The sequence below is a fragment of the Meleagris gallopavo genome, chromosome 4 (assembly GCF_000146605.3).
Source record: "Meleagris gallopavo isolate NT-WF06-2002-E0010 breed Aviagen turkey brand Nicholas breeding stock chromosome 4, Turkey_5.1, whole genome shotgun sequence".
NCBI classification, from domain to species: Eukaryota; Metazoa; Chordata; class Aves; order Galliformes; family Phasianidae; genus Meleagris; species Meleagris gallopavo.
Window position 1 is genome coordinate 13,867,251 of NC_015014.2, and position 16,706 is coordinate 13,883,956.

The 16,706-nt window shown below is 39.0% G+C and overlaps 1 protein-coding gene and 1 long non-coding RNA gene across 4 annotated transcripts in view; one reads left to right on the plus strand and one right to left on the minus strand.

The window, feature by feature from the left end:
• LOC104910564 overlaps positions 1 to 4,916 on the minus strand; it is a 65,809-nt gene extending 60,893 nt beyond the window's left edge. For all 3 annotated transcript variants that reach the window (XR_002114030.2, XR_793197.3, XR_793198.3), the window contains exon 1: positions 4,590 to 4,916. This is a non-coding gene — a long non-coding RNA (uncharacterized LOC104910564). The remainder of the gene's footprint in view (positions 1 to 4,589) is intronic.
• INTU (inturned planar cell polarity protein) overlaps positions 4,917 to 16,706 on the plus strand; it is a 40,075-nt gene continuing 28,285 nt past the window's right edge. Inside the window, 3 exon segments of the mRNA XM_010709585.3 lie at positions 4,917 to 5,278; positions 6,927 to 7,513; positions 15,848 to 15,933. Of these exon segments, the coding sequence (XP_010707887.2) occupies positions 5,148 to 5,278; positions 6,927 to 7,513; positions 15,848 to 15,933 (804 nt within the window). The 5' untranslated portion in view covers positions 4,917 to 5,147.

Consider the following 16,706-nt stretch of genomic DNA (forward strand, 5'->3'; position numbering starts at 1 on the left):
ACGGCGCGCCCGGCTCCGCGGGAGCCCTGGGAGAGAGCGCGGCGTATGACGCGGGTGCAGAGATCGAGGCGACAGAAGCTGTTAGATCGGTTCGTGAGCGCTGGGAGCGCTCCTTCAAGGAGAGGAGGAAAAACTGAACTCGCGAGCAGATCTGAGGTGGGCAATCGTTAGTCAGTGTGCGGGAGAAGCGCTGCCTGCTTTATCCCTGCCTTCCTCATCTCTAACGTGCAACGTCCCGCGCTGTTCCATCACAAACAAATCGTAGCGGTACCACCTTATCCGATGGACCGTCCGTGGGGCTCTGAGAGCCGCCTCGGTGCCGCCTGCTTTGTGCTTAGCTGTAGGAGGGAAGCACCGACAGAAGCGCGTCCGCTCTGTGGAGTGCCCGTTTCCTCAAGTATTTTCTTGGCCGTGCTGATCTATTTCCCACTAAAGAAAAAGTGCGCTCTCGCCCAGTGCCAGCTCCAAACAGTTATTGCTATGGGAACTGCCAACTGATTCTTAGCTCAGCTTCTCTCCAGCTGAAAGCACCCAACTGAATGAATAGTTTGCTTGAAATGCCTGAGAATGAAAGCAGTGCTTGCAGCAAGCGGAGTGCTCTGCAACTGGGTTGTTTCTACGCTGCTCTCTGGAGCAGCTCTGTAAGCAGAAAAACTTGCCTGTATGCTACCAGAGATCCTCTGGTATCTGAAATGCCGTGAATGCATTTGTTAGTGTCTTGATAAAGAAACATCTTGTTTTGAAGTCGAATTAAATATGCTGCCCAGTGGTATTGCTTACATCAGTGCAATTTCAGTGCAATCAGGTACTTATTCATACGTGAAATATTTGCATGTTGACATTGCAAACAGTCACTTCATTTCAGGCGTGCTGCTATGTGCAGCAGGTGATGCTGAAAGAGCTTGAAGGTTTCAAGTGAAGTAAAAACAGTGGGACAAGTCGTATTTGAAATTACAGCTGCTTTCCATGCTAAAGGGAGCTCTTAACCATACAAGACTTTTCCTCAAAGGAATGAGACAGTTGGACTACTGCTCCTGAATTCTCTGCCACTGCCCTCAGTTGCTTTTATGCCCTTGTTCTGAAATACTATTTGTGATCCATTTAAACAGTTGCATAGAAGGGAAGGGATGCAGGAGCTTTAACAAAACAAAGAACAGTCAATTTTATTTATGCAGTATTGATTTGTTTTCGTATAAAAATTCAATTATTTTGGTCATAAAGGTAGCTTTCATTCTCCACAGTCTGTTGAAATGTAAATTTCCCAATTAAGATGAGTTCCAGTATCCCTACTCAATTTGTGCTGCTTTGCTGCGAATGTTGGCTATGCAGTTATGTCAGAAAAGCTGTGAGCAGCAGCTCTTGTAATCACAGTCTTATTTGTGTAATCTTGTGTCAACCTTACTGTAATCACAAAATCTTGTTTATTAAGAAAAGCCTATGAAAAGTGCCTTTTGCCCCTCTTAAAGAAAGAAAGGCTTTAGTTGAGTAGGGAAAGCTGTACTGTTGTCATTAAACTTGAACAAAAAGGAATTCATTCCTTTTTTGTATTTTTGCTGATGCTGTGTACAGGAGAAATAAAAATTGAATAGGACTTCCCAGCTGAAAGAACTGGAATAGGTTCTGCTTAGCAGTCCACTACTTTTTCCTGTTTGTTATCCTTCAGATGTTTGAGTAAAGGTGCTAACCTTAAGAAACAGAGATGAAAGTATTTTTCTCTTAGTACTGGTTGCTTGCAATGTATCATGTCTTATTTATAGTCTATCATTTTATGTCTGCCCAGTTGTCAATAGAGTCATGTCGGAAATATTACTGGAGTTGAAAACTCGTAGAAAGGAAAAAACGAAGGCATAATGAGCAATTTAGGCTTTCTTATTTAGTCATTGATAACTAGGAGCTTGTAACTTGAACTAAGTAAAAGCAAAAGGACGCTTAAAATCTTGATTAAAAATGGTGACTAGATGAAGAACAGATTCTGTTGTGAGGTGCAATCACTAGAGAATGTTCCCAGCTTACAGCAGCACAATTGAGACGGTGCTGCAGTCACTTCTACTGTTCATTCACACCAGCACTTAGCAGAGGAAATGACCCTGAAGAGGCACGGGAGGCAGCTGAAGGCTCAGTACCCCATGATCCAATGTAGTTTCTGGATAGTGTATTGGCATTTCACAGGCCAATAAACTGGATGCTCCTAAGTGTCAGACAGAGTTCCCTTGTGGTGAATGGAGCAGTCATTTGCTCCTGTATACAAAAGACCTAACGCTGCCCCTGTTTTTAGCTTTGTGTTGAACAGAGCACAGCTACATCCATATTCAGGTCTAGCACACCTTCTTGAACGTGAATCAGTGAAATCAATCTGACATACTGTCAGTGAATCATAGGTCCTGGTGAAACTGCTGAAGTTTGGAGTAACTATACATGACCCAACAGGACAAATTAGAGTAGTTACACAAATGCTAACTTTTCCTGTGCTCTTACAACTAACTGCTAGAAAAGATAGCAACTCCAGTCTCCTTTTTCGTCAGGGTGGAGAAATCAGTTGTTGATGTATAACACTGGAAAAACTGTTAGTAGTTGAAATTTTCAAGGACATGGATAGGGATAGGGATAGGAATAGGAGATAAGTACTCCTTCAGCCAGACCAAAATTGAAGTTGTATGCTTTTTTTCCTCCTTCATTAGAAAGGACCAGTATACCTCATTGATATGTCCTATGCATTATCCCCTTTTAACTACAATCTGCTCCTGAACACAAATGTGGATCAAGATAGACTTATTTTTAGAGTGTGATACATTTTGAAGCATGACATTAACCCAAAAGAAACAAGGAATTTCCAAACATAAGAGTTAGTTCCTCCAGAAAAACCTTCAGGCAAAAGAGTGTTAAAAAGCACTCTTCTAATCCTTTACTCTTTTAATTATTCCCCTTTAAATGTCCGCTAACCAGTTGTTCAGTAAGAGTGAGCAGTAGGGCGGTAGCAATGATGTTCTGTGGCAAATTTTGACCATCTGCTTGTCAACAATAGCAACAAAGTGCAGAAGGGTTAGGGGTACTTTAGCGAGAAGCATCAGCCCAACCATTTGGCCTAAATGTAAAGGATCTACCAGAAGACAAATTGTTTCAAGTCTTTTCCTAGTATTTATGCACAAGAAATGATGGGAAGCTTTCTTAAGCAGGATGGTGTGGGAATGTTTCCTCACTCAAATGAAATCCTGCTGCGTGAGATAAATCCTTCAATTTTTAGTTGTTCCCACAGCACCAAAACCCCATGTTCATTTCAGAAGTGTACTTAAGTGATTCCCAACTATCTCAGTGAACTAAAATCTTCCAGCATCCTTTCCTCCATGATAAGTTTATCCCTGTAAAATTGCAAGCAGTGTAAGACCGCTTCCACTTTTTGGAGAGCCTGTGTTACTCACTTATTGAGCAAACAACTGAAAACAATTAACCAACTCTTGAACTCAGTGAAATTTGACATAAGTAAAAGGATAATCTAGCAGCTGTAACTTCTCTACAGAAACACTTCAGTGTAGTATTTACTGTATTAAAAGTGCTTGCAAATAGTAGTGGAATTAGGGTGGATGGAACTGTATCTCATCTACCTCTTCTAAAAAAGTAACTCCTGCAGTATTTCTTCTAGAAAATTATAACTCATCAGGCTCTTTGGGAAATGTTGTTTATGCAGATTCTGCTTTTTGTGCAGTAAATTGTTTGGAAAATTGGGTATTTCTAAAACATTTTTTCCACCTGTTTTTCTGGAAGCAATAGAAATTACACAAGTTGTTGCATAGCTTGCATTCTGGCAATTGGAAACAAAGATCTAATTTATTTTAAGAATCATCTACCATGCATGAATTATATACTCTGCATAAAGTGGTTCTTGCCAGTTTGGTTAATTCTTTTCACTCTTTTTACCATGACTTGTCCTAACTTGAATAAAATCATGCTGGAACAAACTTGCCTCTTTTTTCTTTAGGTAGGGAATATTTGTCTTCTCCCTTAGATAGTTGCTTATTCAGAAAATCCACACAACAGTAACATTTCCTTGAAAGAAGCTTTTCTACAGGCGTTTCAGAATTGCCGCAACATTTGATGTAAGTATTTCTAACTACTCTAGTTGAAGTTGAATCACTGGGACACAAGTCCAAACCGTTCCTGTCTGTTAATTCACTTGAAATCACGTTGATCAACAAATGCTTCCCTAAGACAGTTTCAAAGGCAGGAATCTCACACCAGAATTCTGCAACTCTAGCAAAATACTGCAGTGCTATAAAATCTCACAGCTGAGGCTGTGCAAGCATCCCACTGAGCAGAGATTAAATCCAACACGTTAAAAATGTTCCAACAATTATTCTCCATCCCTTCCCTTATTCACCATGCGTGTCTTGATAGGTTTATTGACACAGCTACACAGCGAGTTGCCTGCAGGGCTGCCATGGGTCTTGTTTTTCATGCATGTGAATAATTAAAGTCCTGAAAACAGAGTTGCTTTTTGTTTTTCTATCTCTCTACTGTGCATTGACTGCTTTTAGAGGCCAAAACACGTAGCTGGTTTGGCTGTGCCTCACATCCCTGCCTTTTTCATCACTTACCTGCTGTCCTAAGTTAAGAAGCCATCTTCGTCTTTTGTGCTTCTTTAAATGATGATGGGATGTATTCTGCTGCTAATGGTTTGATGGTGAAAGTTTTTAATTGGATTTTCTTTCTCCAGATAAGTTTTTGATTATAAGCAATGCTTTGGAGTTCAGCCCAGGCCTGTGGTTCCATCAGGAGTCTCTTTTATGGGGCTGTTGCTGAGGCCTTGGTAACAGACAACCAAATGTTCTATTCTCCATTACATTTTCAATGCTGGCCCACTGAAAGATGCTCAGAAGTCCACTGAGACTCGGATGTTGCTGCTGAGGGAATAACGGGGGAGGCTGGGCGCTTCCAAGCCTCTCTTATTCCGTTTAGCCCGAACACAGAGGAGAGCGGCCCTCCCAGCTCGAGGTCGTACTAACGCTTCCCGCACGTTGGCGGGGCCCTCACAGGCGGAGCTGCGGCCGTTAACTCTCGCGCGCGGCACTGCCACGCGCTTCCCTCGTCTCCATGGCGCCGGGAGGAACCGCCAATCAGAAGGCGCGGCGCCGGTCACGTGCGGGCGGACAGTCATGGCGTCCGAGGAGGACGGCGCGAGCGGAGGAGCTGCAGGCATGGAGCCGCTGCAGGATGGCAGAGCGGGGTGCGCGGACTCCGGCAGCGAGAGCGGCTCGGACAGCACCTCGTTGTCCGTCAGCTCCGAGTAAGGGCGGGACAGGGTGCAGCCCGCGGGGAGCGCGGATGGGCTGAGCGTTGGCGGGCATCATTTTGGGCAAGAGTGTATAAATGCGATGTGCGTGACATTTGTCCTACCTGCAGCACCCTTACGCGCCCCTAAGTCCCTGCGGTTCCAGGCGGAGAGCAGTATCACTGTGGGCGTTTTGTGAGCTTTTTTTCCAGCCAGACCTTTCCTCTGAGTTCTAAAGGTGCTGCGGTGTGGTGTCTTTATTATGTTCTTTGCTCAGCTGTGTTTTCTAATTAATGCTCTATTCAAGTTGTGTGCTGATGCTAGTTTTAAACAAAGCTTTCTTCCTCAATGTAGTCAAATTATCTCTTTCTAGTGCAAGATTTATGAATGCATGCTAGCTTTATTCAATTATTGATATGAGTACATATGTCTCCACTGTGCTTTTCCTTGTTTGATTGCTATCGGGGCAGTCTCAAGTTGGCAGAAGAGATCTGGCTGCCTTCAGGTCAGCCTGAGTTGCACTTAGCCATTCATGAGAATCTTTCGTGTAGAATATCTTAGAAGTTTCTTACAAAGCTGCTAATACTGATTTCTATGTGCATGAAATCAGAAGCTTTCTAATGTTCACCTTAAATGTTTTGATAAACTAAATCACTGATGACTTTCCCTGCTGTGATGATTGCTGATCCTCATGCTCCCGTAATAGCGCTCTGAGGTTCATCTTGGTGCTGGGAGTGGACAGTTTGGCCTGTTGCCTCCTCAGCTATCTTTTTTTTTTTCCTCAGCCAAAAGAGTGTGATATCCTTCAGTCTCTTTCCATTTAAGAGATGTTTATAAACTACTTTGTATTTGTCTCTGTGCTCTGGGCCTGTTCCAGGTATTATGTCTTTTAGACTATACGATCCAAAGCTGGACATGGTTGACTTGTCACCATTGCCAAACTAGAACAAAAACTTTTTATGCCTTGCAGATGGCGTTCTTGTTAATCCATCCTGCAGTTGTATTGCCTTTCCTATGCAGTATCTTGATGCAAGTGATCTACTCCAGCTGCTAGAACTCTGTCTGTAGCAGTGCTGCCTCTGTATTTTATTATTTTGTATTTCTGCATGCAAATTGTGTTATTTTGACATGTCTTAAAAAGTGTTATGTGGATTTCATTTTATTTTTTCTTTTTGTTATTTTAAGATGATTTAAAAATGCTAGTCTTGTCTTTCAGCGAGGTTGCAGAACCGTCCAGCCTTTAAATGCATAAAGGGAAAATAATGGGAGAGAACAAATAGGTTGCCATTTTTTCTCTAATCCCCATCATGCCCATGAATGTAATTACTAATTAAAACTAATTAAAACTTAGATATGAAAGAAACTTTTTTTTGCTTGCTTGCTTCCACAGAAGTCAGTAACAGTACTTTTTGCAATGGCTGGAAGGCATTTGGAGAATCTGTTTTAGTGTTTGAAAGGGATGTCTTTTTTTCCCAAAGCTGTTTTGGAAGAGTTCCCCTTCCCACGGCAAACTTAAAGCGTTAAACTTTTAATAGTCAGGAGATCGTATGCTTTCTTGCCTTATACTGTCCATATACCTTCCCTGCTTGAAGTAAGTAGATGTCATTTGCAGAGCAGTCTTTCTTATCAGTGCTATCACTGCTTATTTTTCTTTGTTTCCCAGTGATCTTGAGCCTGAATGGTTGGATGGTGTGCAGAAAAATGGGGAGTTATTTTATTTAGAAATGAGTGAAAGTGAGGAAGAAACTTTACTTCAGAATGCCTGTCCAGAAATACAGTCGGTGAATCACGTCAGATTTCGTGAAAATGAAGCCGAAGTTATTCAAGAGGGATCACGGAAAGAAAGAAAGTATGAACTGAAGAAACTGACAAAAATATTAAAGAAGAAGAATCTTTTACCAAAGCATTCTAGTAAAAAAGGAAGTGGAAGCTGTAATGTGCGCTCCAGTGGTCCAACTTCCATACTGAAACACAACTCCACTCAGAAAATGGGTGAAATACAGCAGAAGTACAAAGATATATATGTTTATGTAAATCCCAGAAAACTGTTGGAGAATGCTGGAGAAGATGAGCAGCACAGGCTGCTAGAGGCCTTGGTAGGAATTGTCCATCAATCTTCATGGAGCAGCAGAAGAGCAGAAAAACAAAGCAGGAAGGATAAGGTTACCAGAGGAATCAGTGAAGAGAAGCTTGTAGTACATGGCTTGGTGCCAGGCAGTTCAGCAATGAAAACAGGCCAAATCTTGATTGGTAAGTTAGTCAAGTGAACACACTCCTCTTTTAAAATGAGTATTTTTATTTTATTTTATTTTTTGAGAGGCAGCTGCTTTGAGTATTCCCAAGATATAAGTAATGCTTACAAGTACTGTTTTGTAAATTCCAGAGGTACTATTTTAAGTAAATGTCACTGCGTTTTGGTGTTTTGTCACCTATTCAATGTTACTGTATTAGTGGTTTTAAGAGTATGTGATGTAAACCAGAAGGCATTAAGGAGATGATTGTCCCTTTAGCCTACAAGGAGCAAGCATCTTCAACTTAAGAAAAAGAAGCACTGCCTCACATCTTCAATTTAATGCAGCATTTACTGTGTAGATAACTGTGCCTATGGAAAAACCTGAGTGTGCCAAATACTGTATTTTGTTTTAATTCTTTTCTACCGCTCTTCTTATAATATGCTTTGTATGGATTTTGGGACACACACAAAAAAAGAGAAAAAGCATGGAGTAAATATATTTTTTAGATTTCATGCACAGTCTTGTTTAGTTGTTCTTCTGTCTAGCAATGAGAAGAGCTTCTTCAGCAGTTGTGATCAGCAGGCCTCTCAGCTGCAGAATGAGAAGGCAGTGAGCCAGCGGAGCAGCTCTTTTGTGTTGGTTTGGCTCTTGCCAGACGTAAGGCAGTGCAGCTAAGTAACCTGGCAGGAAACAAACCCAGAAGAAAAACTGTTCATCTAGTTTTTGCTGGTGCGCTGAGTTAAACCGGGTTGCAGAAAGCCTGACAGGCACCAGAGCTTGAATAACATACAGCAATGAACTTTCCTGGCCAGTAGTGAAGGAGCAGATGCACATGCTCCTATTTCCAGCATCAAGAGGCCAGTGAAATAAGTGACTTAGTACTCATGAACTCCCAACCTCAGAGACTGTACATGTGAGACAGCTAACTTGTGTCTGCAAGGGGTGGAAGGTGGTTAATTGCCCTTGAAGTTGCTCTCTACTAAGAGCAAGCATTTTGGTTAAAAGATCATGAAAATCTTAATACTTTAGTAGCACAAATTGCACAGACTCAGCATGAGTGCTTTTGGAATTCCAATGTTGTGTGTGTTAAAATGCAAATCATGCTTTGACTAGCTCATTCTTCTAGAAAAGGTCTTCAGTACATTGCTAAAGAATACTCGAGGGAAAATTGGTAACTTTCAAATGTTACCAGAAAGAACTGATTAGTCAAGAAGTGAGGGATGAAGAATGAGGGGGAGGAGGAAGAGAATTTCAGCTTGATCTACTGTGCTTAATGGTATTTAATCTAATTAGTGTAAAGCTGGGTATTTATAACCTGTAAGTTAATTTTGGGACACACGTTTGTTACGTAACCACCTGTTTGTAAGAGCAGCTGTGAAGTCAGAACAACACAGACACATACCAAGTCCAGAAGAAAATGCTAACCTTCTCAGTGACAATGGTACATTATCTGCAGCATTCAGTGTTTCCTTGAGTTGATGAGCACAATTTTGTTTTTTGTTTTGTCTTCTCTTAAATAGAAGTTTACATTTAAGTTGATCTAAAAAGTCCAGCAACTTCATGTGTTGTAGCGCTGACAACCAATAGTGCTTTGGTTTGGGATGTTGGAAAGAAGTATTTTCAAGCATATTACAGTTATCCAGCTTTCAGTCGGGAAAATGAGCTGTATTCTGTGCCAACAGTATAAAATGTATAATTTGGAAGTATTTTTATATGAAAATTACACATCTACACTGAACACTGAGTACTCTAAAAATTTTATGTGGTGTCTAGAAACAGAGCTTTGCATAAATTAGGCGTTTAGATTTCAGTGCTGTCAGCATAAAGATATACAGTAAAAATAATTTTGATTCTCTCAGAAAAACTGCTTGGCTTACTGTCTCTGTATTGTACTTCGGACGATGAGTGTTACATTATATACCCAAAGCCTTACTTAGAAACAGCTGTAGTTTAGTGGAGGGCCTTTTTGGATCCTCACAGGAGCTGAAGTTACACAGAAAGTTCAGGAAAAAAGTCAATACAACTTTGCTTGTAAGTTTTAGGAATTTTGTTCAGAATTGTGGACAAGCACAGTGAAGTATATTTCTGGGTCAGTCTAAAACCTGATCAATATAGCATGATGTTAGCTGACTGGTTTGGGTATAACTTTGTTCATCTTCATTGACCTTCATATGCACAGATGTTAACCTGTTCCTGATATATTTTTTTAATATTCATATTTCAGTGGCCTGCAATGGGTGATGCAGACCGTTTTTGGTTTTTTTTGCTCTTTGTTTTTAAGTGAATGCCAAGTATATTTTCCCTCTTAAAAGCCATGCTTTAAAGTGGTATACCGTGGGTTTCCTGGTGACCAGTTTGCAGTGGGTGTTGCAGGCATTTTTGTCGCACGTACTGTTACTGAATTTGATCTGTTGGCAATCAACGTAAAATTTGAAGTCATTCCAGTATTGAGAAGACAGAAACAGAGAAGAAAATTAATAGCAATTTAGAAAGTGCATTTTGCCACCTTCTTTGTGCTCAACCACCTCTCCTCTCCCTCTTCCTCATCTCAGCCCCCCCGTTCTCTCACTGTATGGTAACTGCACATCTCCATCTCTTCAGGAAGGTAATGAATGGGGTGGGAGGCTGGGATTGTACGGGTGACGCCTTCTTTCTGCCACCCCTTGCTTCTTGTTTTCCTTTGCTGCGTCATAACTCTTCCACAGGCTGTAAGCTTTCAAGGAATGAGTCCTCAGTCCTCTGTGGGCCCCAGCCCTTCCTGTAGTGGCTGCTGCACTCTTAAATACTCGGGCAGAAGTGTCACTAGCTGCCGTAGCTGGGCTAGATGCGCTATGAGTTGGCTCCACTGAGTGGCAGGAGGTGGTTCATGGCTTTCCACGCAGGTCACTGCTGCAGCACTCAGCTCCCCACATCCTGGCAGGGGTGTTTAGTAGCATAGTCTGCCGCTCTGATTTTAAAATTTGAACACTCTAGATTTTTATGTTATTTTCCACCTCACTATTTGTGTTTGTGATATGGTAAATAATAACTGAGTTACTGGTTACTTCGTCTTCTCCTTAGCAAGTTAGTTATAGGTCAGCAGTAAGTATGGTTGCCACTGAAGTGGCTGCTAAGGCTGAGTCATGGGGGAGGCTGGGATTTTTTACTTTGAATGACCAGTTAAAAAGCTGTTATTGCTTTAACATTTTTAGTAGAAATAACTGCTTTTTTCCCAATAAATAATAACTTTCCTCTGATGACTTCTTCAATTGATTCTGATACGTATCCCTTACAGCATCAAACATTAGAAAATAAAATATCTGTTTATTATTTGTGGAGTGTACTTCATTTTTTTTTAATATTGGGTGTGGAATTCATAATTCTTGTTGCTGTATTTTATCAACCAAGTAGAACGCAGCCACTGACTGTGTGAACATAAACATAAGTTTTGTAAGCTAAGAAACTGCTGCTTTACCTCTGTAAAAAGACCGGACTCTGTTTTTCAGTTCTTTTTAATGTTGTTTGGTTTTTTTTGTATTTAAAAATCCATTAGTCTTAAATTGTCAAATAAAAAAATCCTCATTGCTTTTAAAATTCTTGCTGTCACTTAATTTGGGATAAGAAGTACAGTTGCCTTTATCTCATGTAACTTAAGGGTCTTTTTTTTTTTTTTGGAATAATTTCTCAGACATGAATTTATTAATAACAATATGCAAAGGCCATTCTGCTATGTAAAACTTTATAGTTAAATCTTTGAATGCATCTTCAAAGACAAACAGCTCCACCAAATACTCACTCTTAGATCCAGGGAAATAAGGGTTATAATAGGAAATGCCATTATAATTTGATTTCCTCTCCCCTCCAAACTGAAACCTATCCAATTCACAGCAGGGGATAATTTCTGTAAATGCTGATGATGACCATCTTTACTGTGGTATAAATGGAAAAGTAATTCCAGTGACACTGAAAATGCAGAAAAGCTCTTTCGCCTTACCCTCTTTGAAATCATTTTTCATAATTATTGCACTTGTCACTGAGCATCTGAATGTTATGCATGAATTCACTCATCTGATCAGTGGGTTCAGCTGTCAAAAAGGTGTAAGAACTGCCTAGGGAGAGGGATTATTTCTGGAAGATAGTAAACATGGACTGTAATAATCCAATTCTTAGCAACTGTGTAGAAGATGCAGGCTACTGTTGCAGGAATCAGTTGAAAGGTGGAGATCCCAACCCCCTTTACTGGCAAGAAGTTTTCTGTGGGCTTTTATTAATTCTCTTGGTGTTATGTGGGAGGGTTATTGATTTCCTCTGGATGAACGAATGTTTAAGTAGTAATCTTTTCTCCTTTCATTTGAATAGTAAAAACACAGATAGTCATTGTTGGAGGTCCAAAGCTCGAGTCCTATGCACGATATTGTTATTCAGCAATTGATTACAGATTGGTAAAACAGGCAGTTGTTGCTGGAAAGCAGAGTGCAGCATGAACTGGTTGTTTAAAACAATAATCCATTTACGTAAGCAGCTTGCAGTCATCTTCTGACAGTTAAGGTAAATAATATTGGTGGTTGTTGTTGCTTTTTGTCATTTGCTACAAGCTAAGAGTTCTGTTAGAAGAATGTTCTTGAAAGGACCACAATCCTGTAAGAGTCTGAGATTTTCCATGGGAAATTGCCATATATGGTGTATTGTTGAAAAGTCTCTCCAATGTAGAGATGTTAAGCATGCAAGATAGAAATACAGAGCTTGCGTAAGCCTTGCTGTGCTCTCACTGTGGAGTTTGGGATGTCGTTTATGTTCTTTTAATCTCCTCTTGAGGCATAACAGCATTGGTTTGGGTCGAAGCAGCCTGCTAACACATAAAACAAGTAATTGATCTGGCTTTCTTCAGTAAAATATGTTCCATGCTTTGCCTTTTTTGGAAGGGAGTATGTGAGTATTTATAAGCACTTTTATTGAGCCATTAGTAGAACAGAGGAAATTACATGAAATTAAAAAAGTCTCATTCCTCTCCCATGTGAATGGCATGGCTCTGATTTTTTTAAATTCAGATTAAAATGCTCACTTGCCATCACAGCGTGGAAGTGACGTTCACTCATCAGCCAGTACCTTCTGGCCTAATGCAGAGTTCTGCTTTTAGAAATGGTGTGTGCAGGTTTAGTTGTATGGAACCGATATTTAACAAAGGTAATAAACCTGTGCCTCATGGGACAAAGTGACAATCCGTCACTTGACTGTCTTCTGTGCCAGTTATATCACGTTAGTTCTTGGTTCTCTTTGGCACTGTGTGGAGAATGTATATGGGCATCTAATAGTTTGTGGACTAGGAGCAAGTTTTTGCAATAAATAATAGAACTCAAAACTTGATGATTCATTCTTATTGAACACACATGCACACGTGAATAGCTTACTGTATTCCTTTAAGGATACGTGTGTTTCTATATTTTTATTGACTCTAAGTTTGATATCCTGGTGCTGTCAGAAGAAAAAAAATATTTTGTCAAGTGCAGTTGCTCAAAATCTCTCTAAAAATGGAAATGAGACCTTGTCCTAATGTTCTTCATCTCGTGTCTTTCAAGCCAGGCAATAATGAGCTCAGGGACTTACAGAATGCAAGCCAATAAGAGCAGGTCAAGTGCTATTTTACATAGTATTTTATTATGCAGTATAATTTGAATTTGCAACTGTATTAATGAAAAAGCTAAAAAAGAGTTTTATGTTTCTCTATAACAAGTTTGAAAAAAATATTTCATAGAAACATGTGCTCTTGTAATGTCTACCTCAGCAAAACAAGAAACATTCAATGCAGTCTGTGTACTTCAGAAAAGTCAATTGTGCTTTTTAGGTTTTTTTTAATCTACTTTGTAGAGCACAAAAATGATTGAAAAATGTACTTGCAGTGCCATCTGTACAACTTTTCTATCTTCTAGCAAAATGTCTTTTTGCCTGTCATTCAGCTACGTTTTAGTCTGGAAATTGATCTAACTCTGCAAATTACCAAATTTAATAAACAGTGCTATTTAGGGTTTTTTTAGTTTATTTAATGTAAATTGATAAAATATGACTGACTTTAAATTTTGTATTTTGCATACAGTCTTTTTGATAGATTTAACATCTAAGAACCTTTCAAGTTGTTCACACCTTGAAAGGGAAAGAAATGTTTCTTAAAGAAAATGTTGGAAGCAGTATTAACAAAGGAATACTTGCATATATAAACTTTTACTGTCATTAATTACCACACTGGGTAGATCTTGTGGCTGTGTTCTGCTTTAATGTGCTCCATGTTTGTACTTTTACATACTTATTATTGTACTAGTAGTGTCTTTCATTCTGTTATTTAATAGTCTGTGTTCACTGAATTCTGTTTTGTTTGGTGAAAAGGCCAAGAGCCCCACCATCTCTGCTCTGAAAAGTCAGTACTGATGGGTGTAGTTTTTCTTAGTCAATTTGCAGTTCTTCCATAGCGATACTGCATTTTCTGGCAAAATGAAGGTAGCCTTATGGGGCTGCTTTGGCAGTGTCTTCTGGAAAGCTGTTCCATTTATGGTACGTGATTACATTTTTACAAATTGAATGGAATAAATATTTATCTCTCCAATGAAAGTTTTACAGACGTACATTAGATGTCAAATAAATGGAACACTTTGAGTATAAAGCGTGTAAATACTGATGGATTTTCTTTCAAAGAGTATTTGTGTATTCCACCCCATCAGATGTGGTCCAAAAACATTCCTTTGAAGTGCTAAGGTGCATATATCTTCACTAAGCGTACGGAGTTGGTTTGAACGCCGTCATGGAGCAGAAGATCAGATGCCCACACTTTGTCTTTACTGTAGAATTCATAATTTCCCTGTCAGAACAAAAAGAAGACAAACAATCTTTTGTTTAAACAGTGCTTTAGATTAGTACAGGAGCAACTTAGGTTTTCTCCTGTATTTGCGAGTGAGTATCTTAAATATGTGGTACTACAGTATTCTTCAACAAAGAAGCTAGTAGTTCTGATGATAATTATTTATTGTATTAGTGCTGCCTGAATGCTCCATTCTTGGTTGCTTGCTGTCAAGTCCTAGGACTCTGGCTTGGGCTCCTCTACTTGCTTTTAAATACTGCTGCAACTTTCAACTATCCTATCTTTGAGTTGTTCTTGTTGTGGTGACAATTCACTAGATCAAAACTTTACTGTGCTACGCATCTAAAATTGCAGAGATTAGGGAGAGAGCTGCTCATACTAGAAAAAAGAAGTCCTTCAAAGGAGCAATAAAAATTTTTTTTCACTGATTTCTCTTGTCTTTCTTGCACTCTCCATTGTTAAACCTTCTGTCTGTTTGAGGAGGATAAGGCAGAAGTTATTATAAATTGTTAATACCTCTACAATATTTTCCCTTGCTTGAAATAGAAATTCTACTTTGATTTTTGTACCTTATAGTTGAGGACGGATTTTAAGTTTGTAAGCTTTAATTCGGTTCTCTTTGCTTTTTATCTGTGCCTTTAATTTTTCAATCCTTTTCCATCTGCAGTTCAAGACTTTCTGTGGGATCCTGTTTTTCAGCTATATTTTTAGTAATGGAAAAAGAGCTTGATTTTAGTAAATGCAGGATGTCATTAGGCAGGAAGAACTGGTAGATTAAAAATATGGAGAGGGCTAAGAAGCCTCAGAATGGAGCAAGGTGTGGGAAAGAAGGGAGAGCACTGAACTGTAGTGTGCCTTAGGAGACCAAGAAGGTATAGGCATGAAATGAAGTAGCTGTGATTCTGAAGAAGATAAATGACATTTCACAAGATGATCAGCCAAACTAACTGTTCACCATGCAGCGTGACAGTGGCCAAAGTATCACATACTGTCTATGCAGTCCTTTTTTTCCTTTCTGCTAACTTAAGAGCTCATTTAGAGCATCTGAGATTCAAAAATTATCTACCTGGGGAGTGCTTGATTTTCTGCCAGTTTACTGAACTAAGATGAGTTATTGAAGTTCATGGGAAATGCCAGCACTACTTCAAAGAGAAAGGGGGAAGGGATGGTGAGGTTCTCTTTCAGCTGATGCTTGAAACCTCTTCTGTAAATAATGACATGGAACTTGTCAAGTGCATATAGGAAGAATGAATCAATAGGATGGACTGAAACCTGGATGGAGGGAAAAGGCTTTGCTGGTTATTTTTGTAAAGCAGTACAAGCATGGCAGTAAAGACTTCAGAGCATTCAAGTAATAGACTGCTGTTTTTAAATACAGTATATATTGCAAGTAGATGTCATCTACTTAATTGCAGTTAAATCATTTATAATTGAATGCCATATTCAGTTTTAAAACAACATTGTTTGGCTTTGTTCTTTGCTCTAATAGCCTCTAATTTATGCTTTTATCTCTTTTGTCTCCAGGAGATGCTCTAGTTGCTGTAAATGATGTTGATGTGAATTCTGAAAACATAGAAAGAGTTTTGTCTTGCATTCCAGGTCCTATGCAGGTACAGTTGAACATTTATTCTTAATTTCCTTTGTAAAAAAACAAACAAACAAAAACCCTCAAACAAATAGTATATATAGTCTTTTTTTTTCCTTCAGGAAAGTAATTTAGGTGATCTTTCTCTCAGATGAGAAAATTCTAGTTTTTTACTTAATTCAGTGAGGTGTGCAGTCTGACAGTAGAATGTATGAAGCAAAGTATTGATGTATAGCTTGCAAGTAAGTGTCAGCTGGTGTGGCAGTGAGTGGATACAGTGCTATTTTGTTCTCCCTTGGAAATATGTATGATAGAGCCAAAGAATGAAGTATAAAAGAATGTATGTTTGGCTTTTTAAATTTGATTACATTGTTCTTAAAATAATAATTACTGTATAAATACTGAGATGAAATAATTCATCAGTATAAAAGAATCACAAATCCTGATTTAACATGTAGTGCTATTAAAGATATTTAAGAGGATTTAAATGGAGATATTGATAGTTTTTGCGTTTAAATAGAAAAATAGTGTTTAAAAGCCTTTAGCTTAAATGTTTTTAAGATCTTTCAATACTGAATAGTGATTAAAATGGATATTAAACAAACAAAATAGATAAATAATGTATTTTCTTACAGAATGCAACTACAGTTGTCTTCTAACTGAGCAATAATTTTGGAACGTAATAAAGAATTAAATAGTAAAGAATTATAACAGTGAGTGCAAATTACCTACAATGTTAGTACCATAAAATTAAGTGTTTTCCACATCCTGGTGGACAAGAAGACAAGGTAAAAGTTG